The sequence below is a fragment of the Gobio gobio genome, assembly GCF_949357685.1.
Source record: "Gobio gobio genome assembly, chromosome: 1".
NCBI lineage: Eukaryota > Metazoa > Chordata > Actinopteri > Cypriniformes > Gobionidae > Gobio > Gobio gobio.
Window position 1 is genome coordinate 55218163 of NC_137097.1, and position 14343 is coordinate 55232505.

At 38.1% G+C, this 14343-nt stretch overlaps 1 protein-coding gene across 4 annotated transcripts in view; it reads right to left on the reverse strand.

Annotated features, from left to right (window-relative positions):
- Positions 1–14343, reverse strand: part of septin9a (septin 9a) — a 100579-nt gene that overhangs the window by 52093 nt on the left and 34143 nt on the right. For 3 of the 4 annotated variants that reach the window (XM_079825300.1, XM_079825302.1, XM_079825301.1), the window contains one exon: positions 10249–10929. The exons of the other annotated variant lie outside the window; for it this stretch is intronic. In XM_079825300.1, coding sequence (XP_079681426.1) covers positions 10249–10929 — 681 coding nt within the window. The remainder of the gene's footprint in view (positions 1–10248; positions 10930–14343) is intronic. 4 annotated transcript variants of the gene reach the window in all.

The window sequence follows — 14343 nt, forward strand, 5'->3', positions numbered from 1 at the left end:
CAAAAGCTGAAGCAAACCCACAAATGTAGCTTGCATTTTATCGTGACAAATGCTTTAAGGGACTTGAAGTGGAATGCTGTACTAGGAGAGCTACTGAGAAAGTTTATAACTTTAGAAATACTAGGAAATGTAATGCGTTAGAAATGTAATCGTAGCAGGCTCAAGTGGAAACATAACTGGAACCGTTCCTTACCATACCATGTAAATTCATTCTAATTTCTTGTAGGTGCAAAGAATAGCAGCTGATGTGGAGAAAAGTTTGACGCTTCAAGACTCTCCAAAACTAGGATTATTTTAGGTAGTGTACAATATTATTAATTCTGTTGTAAATCATTTAATAAACTGATGCATTTTAGATTGTATTTTATATTGAAATACTGTTACATTTATTGCTTTTATTTATTTATTTCAGGTGAACCTAGCGGATATTGACTATTCAAAGGTCGGGTGGTTGTGACTTCATACTAACTTTGTGGCTGGATTTGCAGTCGTATTACAACTTTAAGCCTGGTGTCCCGGGAACATGCACAAGGTAACATGCTTTACTTGAGTAATTTCATTTGTGAAAAGTGTTACTTAGTTTAATTACTGGTAAATTTAAGTGTGCATACTTTATGTCGACACTACTTCATTAGTAGTGCAACAAATGCTGACTGTATTGTAGTGCTGGGCGGTATGACCAAAAATGTATATCACTGTATTTTTCAAAATTATAACCGGTTTTCACGGTATATAACGGTATTTTTTTTTTCCTATGCATGACCAGGTGTTAACCACATTTTCTACTAATTGAGGGAGGACATACTGCAGTAGATTGACTAGAATGCCCTATTTTACTGTCATGATGAGTGAATATAGTGTGGAATTTTTCTACAAGAGTTAATACAGGTTTACAAAGCCCCAACCAAATGATGCTGTGGGGAGACAACAACCAATAAAACACAGACCTGCAACACGCTCATTACAGACACATGCATGCATATTAAAATATGACCATGGAGATTAAGCATTACACCTTAAGCATTTTAAAAATCTAACCCAATATAACAACAAACTGACAAAATGAGAGAGAAACGCAGAAGCTCATTTAAAAGGATATTAGCAGTATCTAAGAGTACTACAGTCTCTGAACAAACGACACACGTCAGTTTAACACAGAAAGAATGAAGCAGTTACATTTTTGCCCATTCTTCATTGAATTGTCAGTCTATTTATTAACTTCCATCGTCTTCTGTGTAACAGAATAACCCATCGTGGCATCGCGGTCGTGATCAGACGTACAATTCAGTGTCCTTTGCATAACGTTACATTTAATTTGAAGAAGACGTGATTAAATGTGCGGACACACGCTGCCGGTTTATGTTTAGAGCACTAGAGTATATGAATTATGTCCATAAAAAACTTAAACGCGCTCGCTCCGGTCTATATGTGCTATAATATGATCCATGTGGAGAACGTTAATCTCTGCTCCGCGCAGAAACCGCTCTCTCTCGCACGCCACGAGTAGTTTGAATTCTCCACTGTAATCAAGGGCTGAATCCGAAATCACCCCCTATAACCTTAAATAGGGCATTGTTTGAGGGGACAGCCATCTGTAGTGGTGTCTGAAACCATAGTGGACGTTATTGAGTGCACTCATTCAATCCCACATTGCACCGCAATAACGAGTGTACAGCCGATGTACACACAGCGGCTGTCCAACTTCATTCACTTCCAAGTGAACAATATAAGTGGATAACGTAGGGAATAGTGAATGAGGCTTTAGGGGGTGATTTCGGACTTACCATAGGCTGTGATGCGATCTCAGCTGTGCTCTCACTACAGTGAAACGTGACCCCTCAAACAGTGACGCTGCGCCGCGTTCCAAACGTCCGAACGCGACACATACCGGTATTGCGGTATCATCAAAATTCATATCATAACAAAAATAAATACCAGTATTCGGTATGGACCGGTATACCGCCCAGCACTTCTGTATTGTATACAGTAAGTGGCATTTCTACTTTTATTTTATTGAGCTAGTTTCATTCAATTCTGAACATTATTCTAAAGCTTTTTTGCATTTTTGTGCAGATGTCTTGTTAGAAACACAACCCTCAAGGGAGTCAAAACAAGTGGTTAATGGACTTTGACCCGCAACCCTATTTTTTTTAACCATTTTTTTATGGTTCTTTGATGCGGCATGAAGACAATTTTATGCTACTGTATTTCCCAACAGTTGTGTACTGGCTTAGAAGTACACTTCATTATCGTTTGTGAAATATACATTTCCCATACTTAGAAGTAAACAATTTTCTGTCCAAGACAACAACAACAACAAAAAGAAGTAATTTAACTGACATTTTAAATCATGTGCCAAGGACAATTACCACAAAACTCAATTAGGATCTTAAATAACCTTCAAACTATAGTGTTGTCTTTGGAATCAAAACCCACTTAAATGACCTTCCAGGTTCAGATTCAATGGTTTCAGCCATAGTAAGCAGGTCTCTAATACTTAGACGGGTCAACGGATTTATGGATACAGAACAGTTCCACAGAAGAAACTCATACAGGTTTGGAACAATGTGAGGGTGAGTAAATAATGAAGAATTTTCATTTTTGGCTCAACTATCCCTTTAAAACACTTCAGACTATTAGCATGCCATTTAAATGGCTTTGGCCTCATAGAACACACGGATGTGTGAAGACTACTTCCTGAAGTCAGTGTGGAGGTCACTTTTAAGTAAAACAGGAGGTAAATGTGTCGGAACAATGTCTGAATCACTAAAGTAACTCTTTCCCCATTCATTTCAGCCTTGGGCAAAGAGCAGCAAGACAGTGATGACCTAAATGTGACACCTTCTCTGTTTCTGTCCCTAGCTCCTTGGAAACGAGGGTCATAGTTTCAACACGCCCGTGAGCAAACTTAAAAGGCTCCTGCAAATGCTGGGAGCAGTTCTGTGCCGTTTAACACATTGAGTCCAAAGGAAATAGAGCAAGGTCAGCCAGTCACAGCTGATGACTCAAGGAAGGAAGCTTGTGTGAATGTGTGCATGAGTGTGTGTTTGTGTAAGAATATGAACTCCACTTTAGATCACTTCCTGGTGAAGCTAACAAAGCAAGAGCTTTTCTGTAATATTTCCACCAAATAAGTCTGTTCAACTACAGTTTTCTTGATGAAAAACACATTAAATCTAAAACATACATGAGACATTTGAAGAAAACCAAAGCTAAATCAATGCAATGTAAGTATCACATGTGAACAATGTTTTAACATTTGTATCATTTCCAGTCCAGCTGTAATTGTCAAGTAATGCAAAGTTTAAATGTAATTTACACCACATGCGCAATGTGCAAGTTGGACATGTTTCAGGAAAATGAAAAAATTACAGTTTGACTTTTTAGAGGGCAAGCCAGATAAACTGCTCAAAAACTCACACTTTTCGCAGTTCCCAGGGCCAAAGAAGCAGATTTTTTTTAAGAAACACCCACACATAAAATGAATAGACATTAAAATGCTCAGTTATCCCCCAGTATAACAAATGTCCAGGTTGCAGACAGCCTAAATCTACACCATAGCAATATTTATTAATGCCACAACATCCCTTGCAATATGCAAATCCAATTTCCAAATGCTTGCTGTTGGTCCCGTGTATCAGCAGAACAAATTCAAGAGGTCTGTTGGCTGGCTGGGGTCTAATCAGAGGTCACACCTCATTTAAGAGAAAATTGGCATGACAAGAGTCAGTCCCTGCAGGGATATAACTTTCCATTAGCCGCAGGGTTGAGGGAGAAGGGAATACACACACAACGACTGCAGGTCACTGAAGGTCTTCCCACCAATTTCTCTGTGACTAGTCAAAAAGGCATGCTACCTCGGACTAATATATAAACTCTCTGAAAAAGATACACATACAGTATGGTAAAAATAGAGACAAAAAGATACTCACAATAAGTTAGAGAATCAACCAACCTCACAGTGCACAATTCCCATGGCAGAATATTCACTAATCAATACACTCTAAAAAAAAAAAAAGGTTCTATATGGCACCAAAAATGGTTCTTGGCTCGTAATCATAGGGGAACCTTTTTTAGTGCTGTATAGCACCAATTTTGGTGCTTCAGTGGTTCTTCAGCGGGTCTTCAGAGGTTCTTCACCGGTTCTTTGACTAAGGTGCTATATAGCACCGCTGAAGAACCGCTGAAGAACCACTGAAGAACCACTGAAGTAGGGTTGGGTACCGAAATCCGGTTCCAATATGGCACCGGTACTTATATAACCGGTATGTACCGGACCGAATAAAAACGCAGATTTCGGTTCCTCATTTCGGTGCCAAAATTCAAACGTGCTTTCGCGCTTTGGCTGAGCCAGAGACAGACGCTCAGCGCTGGTCACATCACAACTCATGACAACTATTCAGTGTTTTCAACGACATCATGTTTATTTCAGGTTTCAGACATTTAAATGCTCATAAGTAAGTTAGGCTACTAGCAAAAAACACACCCTGATGTCTATGAAAGCGGCTATGACAATCCTTTCAGACGATTATAATTTGACTAACGTTACATGTTTTATTCACATCAGATACACATTATATAGTAACTATAGCGTTTACTCTATTCTTCTTCCAGTTCACTGGTCACTTACTTTCATGTATTTCGTGAGACGAGAATGAACTCAAGTGTTGTAAGTTAAATCCGACAGATCCGATTCTGAGGCGCAAACTAACATGGCGCCGCCCATTGCGCTTTATAGATCAACTAACACACATTCACTCACACATTTGAACATCAGATAGTTCGTGACACAGTTAAGAAGTTTGTGAATGTTTTGAATAAAAAGAAAAAACGAAATAAACCCGATACAGCTGAGCTGTCAGCGCTATTGCGGCTGCTGTGTGTCATGTGAGAAACATGACGCGTCACCATGGAAACATTAAGACGATGCGTTCTAAAATATTTAGCCAGAGAATATGAACATATTTCAAAATAAAGCTGAAGCTCGAAGCTGGTTTGTAGCAGAGCAAGAATACAGACAACTGCTGTTATTATTGTAATTAAGAGTTATATTAGGCTTGTTGTAGTTGGGTTAGGTGGCTTAGGTTTTACTGTGAATTTGTAAATAAGTCAATTATAATTAGTAAATAAGTAAATTGTGTTTTGTATTTATTTATATTCATACATTTAAGTATACATTAAACTTTTAATAAATGGTTCAATTTAAATAAAAAATAAATAAATAAAAAGCCATTTAATGTCATCCACCTCGTTTTGTGGCCTTTTAAAAAAAAAAAAGTATCGGTTCAGGCACCGTTTAGGCACCGGAACCGTTTTAAAAGTATCGGTTTGGCACCGGAATCGAAAAAAACCCAAACGATACCCAACTCTACACTGAAGCACCAAAATTGGTGCTATATAGCACTTAAAAAGGTTCCCCTATGATTATGAGCCAAGAACCATTTTTGGTGCCATATAGAACCTTTTTTTTTTTAGAGTGTACTAATTAAATTGTTCCTTTAAGACATATTTCTAAGTAGTGATGATCATCATTCGGATGGGAAATGATTTTTGGACTGTTAATCATTGTACATATTACGATCAAAATAGTTAATAAAGAAACTTTCAATGACAAAACTAGCTTTTATGATAGAACTCCTTTCCTCCCAACTTCTTTTTTGGGTGATCTGAATCAGAAGGAATTTTCCCACAAATATTCACAGGGGGAATTCATATGGCAGGATGGCAGAAACAGACGAACGGTCACCTGGTAAATGTGTCATTCTGTTCAGCTCTTTGTGAAAGCTCAACTCCCTCTCAACCCAACGAGTCACAATCAAGTCATCCAGCAGTCATTGTTCAAGTAATGAATGCTCAAAACAGACTTGAACCACAAGCTAGTGAGTAAACCCTGTTCATCATCTGTTAAAGGTCACGTATCAGAAGCAAAACTAAAGCTTTCTATCCCAAACTCATGAAGAGTGTGACAAACTTTTGCAATATCAGAGGTATGACACCAGCCTCTGGTATTAATATAGAAATCGAGGCAACATGAATGAAATGAAACTGGATAAATTGGACAATAGATTCAATGTCTATGTTATTGATGATTCTTTTCTTTTTTTTCTAATTAAAGGGGCTATATACGTTTTTCTGAAATTTAAACTCGCGACTGACACCTGTGGCCAAAAAACAGAACTGCTCTCATTTTCTGCTCGCTCTCGCAGCGGTGGTGACGTGACATCCGCAGACAGCGCGGGAAAAGACGACCCGCCAGAAAATAGGAAAAATAGGATACAGACTTATAGGTGCACCCACTGTGAGCGGACAAGGTGTCAGTATGCTCATCAGGAGATGTTTGAGTCATAAATGGTAAAATAAAAAGGCTATTGTTACGTTTATTTTGGGGAAAAAGTTGCATATAGCCCCTTTAAAGCATTACGTTACCTTTTAAAGAAATTAAAACAAAATAAAGTGTTTAATAGTATATATACTATTGTTCAAAAGATCTGAAAGATTTTTTGAAAGAAGTCTCTTAAAGAAGTTCACAGAGGCTGCATGATCAAAAATAATGTAATGTTGTGAAATATTATTACAATTAAAAAATCTATTTAACTGTCTAAACTGTTTTCTATTTTAGTATCATTTAAATTGTAATTTATTCCTGTGATGGCAAGGCTGAATTTTCAGCATCATTACTCCAGTCTTCAGTGTCACATCTTCAGAAATCAGTCTAATATAATGATTTGCTGCTCAAGAAACATTTATTATTATTATCTTGAAAAACAATTGTGCTGTTTAATATTTTTATTTTAACTCGTACATTTTTTTTCAGGATTCTTTGATGAATATAAAGTTCAAAAGAACAGCAACTATTTGTAACATTATAAATGTCTTTACTGTCACTTGTGATCAATGTATTGCTTCCTTGTTGAATAACAATATTAAAAAACTTGAACAATTTTCATAAATATAATATGTTCTACTGCTGTCTTTTTGATGGTCTTCTTTTTTATATTTGCACACAAATGTGATATTAATTATACTAGAGCTAAACTAATTAAATACTAAAAAAGGAGCAAATGCTAAACTTAGCTTTTACTAAACATCCCCCACCTGTATAAATAACACAAAATTACAAAACAGAAAAAAAATTATTTCCTGATCAATGCATGCTGTTTTACGACTCATATCCCAATTATCACAATTGCAGCATATCAGGGAACTGCAGCATATTATTGCATATTGATATCATTTCGCTTTAAATTTTCAATACAGGAGTATACTTTTTTAACATCTGTTACTCCGAGGTCAGTTCATTTTCACTCTTTCCCCCCTCATCTAGACACTTTACAGAGACTCATTTGACCTGCCTGGCACTTAGTGCTTTATCTTTCTCTGCTTCTCCTTATCTGGGCTGTGTCAGCAGGGCTCTGCTCGCTACATCCACGCTGAGGCTGTGCAGGAACACTAATTAAACCCAAATGTGCCGCATGCTTCCTGGATCACATCCTGAAAAGCTTTCCATCTCTTTCAGTGTTTCTGTCCTATTTTATACCCAAAAACTCAATAGAAGTACAATTGGGCTGGGGACACAGCCACCCACAAACACAGGAAAATCGAGAAAAGCATTGTTGCTAAAGCATACGCTTGCTTTTCAATACAGTCAATTGAGCATTTCTAAGAAAACACATCAGATGAAACAAACCAGTCATGTTGTCTACTATGTTTACGACACGGTCTTCTGTATACAGTGTAAAAGTTGAAATTTAAACGGTGTCTATTTTTATGCAGCACATTTTATGAACTCCAGATCTGGACAGACACACCCACCAGCTGCATATGCATGCGTCTCAAACCAACAAGCCCCTTAGCTAGATTGCAAGGCCGTGTTCTCACAATCTCACCCACAACAATTGTGACAGAGGGGAGAGGAAAGTCATGAGACTATTTATCTTTCATATGCAAATATGGAATCTGATGGGGGGGGGGGGGGGGGGGGGGGCAATAACACCAATAAGAAACAGATGCTTTCTGGAAACTGGAAGCGCTTGGTAACAGACAGAAAACAAGGTATAGTTCACCCAAAAATTAAAATGTGCTCATGCTCAAGCCGTTCCAAACCCAAAAAATATTTGTCTTCGAGAGATTTGTGTCCCTCCAATGAAAGTCCAACTTTGACGTTTCAAAAACAGAAGGTCAATCTTGTTTGCTTTGACGTGCAAGAACCAACAGCAAGGTCTGTTCTTCCATGTCAACCATGGCTGAGATTCCATTCCATTGATCGTATTTGATGTGCTTGATGTATTTATATGATGTATTTATATTATATTATTTTTTACATAAATCTAATCCTAAATTAAAGCTGTCCATCATAAAAAGTAATTGTGTCTCTTGGATTAAACTGCCGTTTCAAAGATGAACCAACGTCTAATAGGTTTAGAAGAACAGTAGGGCGAGTAATTGATGACAAAATATTCATTACCATCTCTTTAACCTTGAGAGCAATATAGAAAGTTAATGACAATTCCGAGAGAGCACAAGCTTAAGAAAAACTATTGTTTCTATGTCCAAGATTTACATAAATGCTTCTTTATTTGGTGCATTAAAGCTTCACTTAAGTTTGGCTCAATGCACAGTTTTTAGTCATGGCTTTGGAATATGGCTTATAAGCCAATGTTACACTCAGAATAACTAATATTGACACCCAAAAAACAGGCCTTCCCAGCACAATGAGTGCAAAAATAGCTATTGCTTAGGTTACGTTCAACTTTAGATCAGCATCACCACATTTTGGAAAGTTTTCATATTTCTTTTTTACGGCCTAAAAGGAATCTTGATAATCTTAGTGTTGATCCAGTACTAAAACAATGCATCAGATCTGTTGATCTCACTTGATGATACAGTTCCAACATTCTTTCCTATGAGGAGTTTCTGTTTTTTGCATTACCATATGCTGGATTCTGTGTGATTTGATCACTACTCAACCTGAAGAGTGCTTAGGAAGAAGACGTTCTCATGGGTCCCTGCTTTTCAAAACACAAATCTTTGGCACACCTCGATTCCAGTTGAACTGAGTGTAGATACAGTGGGGTTCAAAAGTCTGGGTCGACAATGGGAAATCTGGGATTTAAAATCGAATTAAAACATGAAGATAGGGGTGTGTGATATGCATCGTCCTAAATAATATGATTGTTGTTAGTACAGCAAGATCACATTATCGAGTATGACACTCACTTTGCAAAAACTGTGTAAAGATGGCAAATACATTTAATAAGGATAGAGAGAAGAAAAGAAAAAAAAATCACCTCTAGAGATTAACTTAATGGAAAAGTAACGCCTCTACACTGAACTAACCACAGCACAGAACATGTAGAATATGAAAAGCTGTCATATTCTACATTCACAAAATACCAAAATATATGTGACCCTGGACCACAAAACCAGTCATAACCATTGATACAACTTTTTGGAAATCTGGAATCTGAGGGTAAAAAAAAAAATCTAAATATTGAGAAAAATCGCCTTTAAAAGTTGTCCAAATGAAGTTCTTGCTTCTAAGCAATGCCTAATACTACTAATAATAATTGTTTTGATATATTTACGGTAGGAAATTTACTAAATATCTTCATGGATCATGATCTTTACTTAATTTCCTAATGGTTTTTGGCAGAAAAGAAAAATCGATCATTTTGACCCATACAATGTATTTTTGGCTATTGCCACAAATATACCCGTGTGACTTATGACTGGTTTTGTGGTCCAGGTCACATATTGCAGTAAATTGCACTAATTTAACTGCACAAATTTAGTGCTGCAAATTTTTGGCAAGCGCAACCATGTTTAAGTGTGGGTATCTCAAGTAATTGGCATGCCAAAAGGTAGAGGGCATGCCGAAAGGTCTTTAAAATTGGTCACGAAAGCTGCCTGTTAGGGTGTGGGGTAGGGTTAGGGGTTAGTATTTGTTGTAGCATTGTTGGGTACCTTTCTCACCATGTGAACTGCTTTTTACAGACAGTCCATGCTCTTAAAATGAAGCACAAGATGCTCTTTGAAATGTCACTTCTCTCAAATTGCTATGCTGATTACATAATACGAAAAACTGTAGTTACTAGAAAAGTGCAAAACAGTTTTACTCCCCACTCTACGGTATATGAAACAGTCTTAGCAGACGCTCCAAGTGCACTTCACAGTGTAAACATCAGATCCAGATCATGTAGGCATCTAGCCAGACAGCAATTTAAAAATGAAAAAGCACATGTGACTTACTCTCAAGAGGCCTTGCGGGGGCTTCATGTACTGATGGAGGGGTTTTGTAATCATTGAAGGTAGGAGTGATGCTGGCTGCTGAGGTGAAGCTGTTCTCTGACTCCCTTGCAGGAGATGGTGTGTCCAGCTGTCTGTTAATGTGCATCTCAGCCCGTCTAGATGGAGCTGAGATTTCAAGAGGGCTCGGAGGCTCTGCTCGCCTCTGGGAGGACAGCTCGGGGATCCGAGAAGATACCGGTGGGTCGGCTCGCCTAGGGGGTGTTGGAGGTTCTTGGGGTCTGCTGTGGTTACCCTCAGCCCTTCTGTGAACTGGCGCATCTGTGGTTTTACTCTGGAGCGAGACCTCTGGCCTCTTTAAGCCGAAGCGGGCAATACCGGGACTGGGTGAGCTGTCCACCTGCTTCGAGGAGATGTCGATGGAGAGCTCTGTCCTGCGTGACCCAGTGTCTTGGATGCGGCCCCCAGATAACTCCATTCGCCGCAGGCTGGACTTTGGAGAGCGCTGGTTGGAGGAGGAATCTGAAGCGTGCCTGGAGGTGGATTCCGAGTTGAGGGATCTCGCGTCGTAGAAGCGGCTGCTTGCGGAAGAGGTGGAGGAGCGTAGAGGGTTGGTTGTTCTACGGGAAATAGGGGAAGGGTTTGTGGATGTATCCTCCTCCACTTCAAATGACCTCTTAAGTGCTGTGAACAAATATAAACAAAAATGTGCATAAACTTTCAAAACTTAAAACAGAAACACTTCTTAAAATAGATAACTAAATACATGCATTTATACTTTAACTCATTCTTTTTAGTTATGTTTAGGATACTACTAAAACTATGTCATATTTTAAACAGGAACAAGAGTTGCCTTACTAAAAAATATAGCCTATAGGCCTAAATAAAAATAAAAGGAGCCAGACTGATATAATCATCAGTCAATCATTTTGAGCTGACAGGCAGAAAAGCTTAAAGATGTTAAACCTTTTACACTGGTTTAAACAAAGTAAGCACGGTCGCACTAAACTCGGTAACAAATAGCCTAACAAGAGGTTGAAAAGTTTCTTTCGCGCTGGTGGGAAACCTAAAGAGCACTTGCATGTCTGGTTGAAATATTTTTTGTATTTCTGTATTTTAAAATACCTGATTTCACACGTTTCAAATGTTTCGTAAACATATCTGCAGATTGAGAGCGCTCGGTCACGCCTAAAAGAACACTGATAAGTCTGATATCCGATTCGTGAACGAATCGTACTTTTGAGTCGGCTCACAAACGGTTGTGTAATGTATCGGTCCGAGCGGCAGGCAAAACCGAGTCATTAAACCGCGAACCGCCTCTTTTAAATATGGGTGCGTCTCAATCAGATCCCTAGTTCAGTAGTCAGGGCACAGATCAGGGAATCAATCAATGGGACAACCTGATCAGTGCACTGACTACTGAGCTAGGGAGCTGATTGAGACGCACCCTATGATGAGCGACCTGACAACAGATTAGGCCTGAACCGAGGATTTGAGTTATAAATAGGCTAAGTACATTTTACCGACTAGCATACATGTTAGAGATTACAGAAAACTAGTTATCATTTAAAAAATATATATTTATGAATTCATTATGACAGCACAACGCAAACGAAACAGATGTTTTCAAAAAATAGAATTTTATGTTTTATGTTCAAAACATTTTCAGCCAAGATATGTAAAGCAATTTTAATATTGTTCAATGTAACACACACTGTGTTTAGATGTTTAACGATTGTCTTTCAACCAAACTGAATGCTATGTAGACAAAACATAAATACAAAAACTAACACTCTTATTCATAAAACTGAATTGAAAGGGGAAAAAACGTAATAAAAAGCAATATATATAGCCTACTGTTGCACTTTATTTGAGCAGTCAGGAACCACATGATGGATGTATTTCCGCGATGACGTAAAATGAACACTTTAAACGGCTCTTTGAAATGAACTATTGAAAAGAATCTATTCGCGAAAACGAGTCGTTTCCTATTTTTCGACGATTCACGTTTCAAAATTTATCATTTTAAACGGTTAAACGTTGCCTTGATTACGAGTATTTCTCTGTGATCTCTGCTTTATTTCGGTTACTAACACAATTTGGCCCACTGTTTCTACATGTGAATCTTGTTTCTACTAAAAGTTTAGAGTATGAAAATACTCATAATTCCATAACAATGCATATGGGATTCTTAAACTATGATATATTTTCATGGACAGGCGTCTTGTTTTTAAACAACTAGTGGAGTTTTTTTCTTCTTGCATTATTTGTGCACTTAGAAAGCAGTATGAGTGCTGAATGAGTGAACATACTTTCTTATTAAGGGATTATATTTGACCTCAAATGTTTTTCAGGGGCTTTTTTACAATAATGAGGTGATATTAGGTCACTATGGTGTCTGCAGAGGAGCAAAACCTACAAACTCAAATAACTATGCAATAGCCTAATGAAAGAAATGTCAGGTTCATAGAAACTTAAATGTATAAATTGTTTTATACTGGTAAATGATAGAAAACAGTAGCCTATAATTCACCGTAATATTTCTTGCCATTACATAGTGCATCATTTTTGTCCTAAGGGTTCATTTCTGACACTACAGAGAGAATGCTGGCATTGCATCAAGACAAAAAAAGTTTTCCTCTGTGCAAACATTGATGAGTTTCTGAAACTGGAGCTGGAGAGCCCTAAAACTGGATTTTTCAATTATCTGCAATGTGGTGCTTGACAGAAACAGACACACAATGGCATGCTTGGTCGCTCAGGACATTTGTCTGTACTAATCCCCAGGAAATTTCTAGACACTCGAGTCATGCACAGACACAGCAGTCGTGGTAATGGCCAACAGCAGCGCTACGCCTTTAATATCTGAGCAGGTGGTTGCTATCCCATCCAGTTGGTCTGTACAAAAATTAACCCACACATCCCTCTGTCTCTTTTGTAGAATGGCATGGCTGCTTGGCACTGCTGTTAATAGCATCTCATCATTTTTTACGCTGGTTCTGGCAATATACTGGACATGTGTATAACTTATTTCCAAGTGGCTCATTTTAGCACATGGTTTTGAAGCTCAGTGACTATTTCATGACTGAAGCAGCAGTTTTGGCCTAGTATAAAATAAACAGTATAATCTACTTACTCTAACCTTTTGTTGGCATCTCGCTGAACTGAAGCTACTCTAAAATCAAAGTTTAACAAGTTTTGTTTTTCTGAGGTCAATGAGTGCTGGATGGATGGAATTTTTTTTTTCATACAAACTTCAAGGCATCAAATTCACTGCTGGATCTAAGTTCAGTGTGGGAGAGGATCAGTGTTTGAAGTTCTATTGGCAGCCTTATTCATGAGAAATAAATGATAGCTTTGTGCACGACCAGATATGCAGCCAGCTGTGGGACAAATTATGAATATTAAGAGTACCTGCATATCCTAGGCTAAAGGTGGCTAATTCTTAAACCATCTTGAAAACTTAAACATGCAACAGATTAGGCACTCTTAATTCACAGCAGCGTTGTTATTGTTAAATAAAACAATTAAGCTGAAATATGATATATATATATATTCATTTTGAACTTCTTGTGTTTTACGTCATGCTTTTCAGTGGCATGCTTATCATAACACAACAGGACTTGGCGACCCCAATGCACATGGATCCAGTTTCCAACACACAGGAAAAAGGACCTCCAGTCAGCAGGACAGGATGGAAGCTGATGGTCCTGTTTTACAGAACCTCCCTTGCATTTGGATAAGGAAATGAGGCCTGCCCGGCATTTGATTCATTTTTCCCTTACACCACTGGTGTTTTGATTGGATATGTGATACTTAGGCTCATAACATACAGTTGTTTTGAACTGGTTAACTTTTTCTCATGAGCCAGAGGACAGCATGACCGTTTTTCTCATGTCTCATCTTCAGAGGAGGCTTTCTTTAAAGCTGCACCCTGATGATGATGTCATTTCCTGTCATTTCAAAGTGTGGCTGGATTCAAGTGGAATCTTTCATGCAGTGCATAACTGCCATATCTATTCAGGGTATGCATGTGCCAGATACAAACAACAAAAAGCTGTCCACACACACACATTTATTCCCTGGGGCAGGATTATG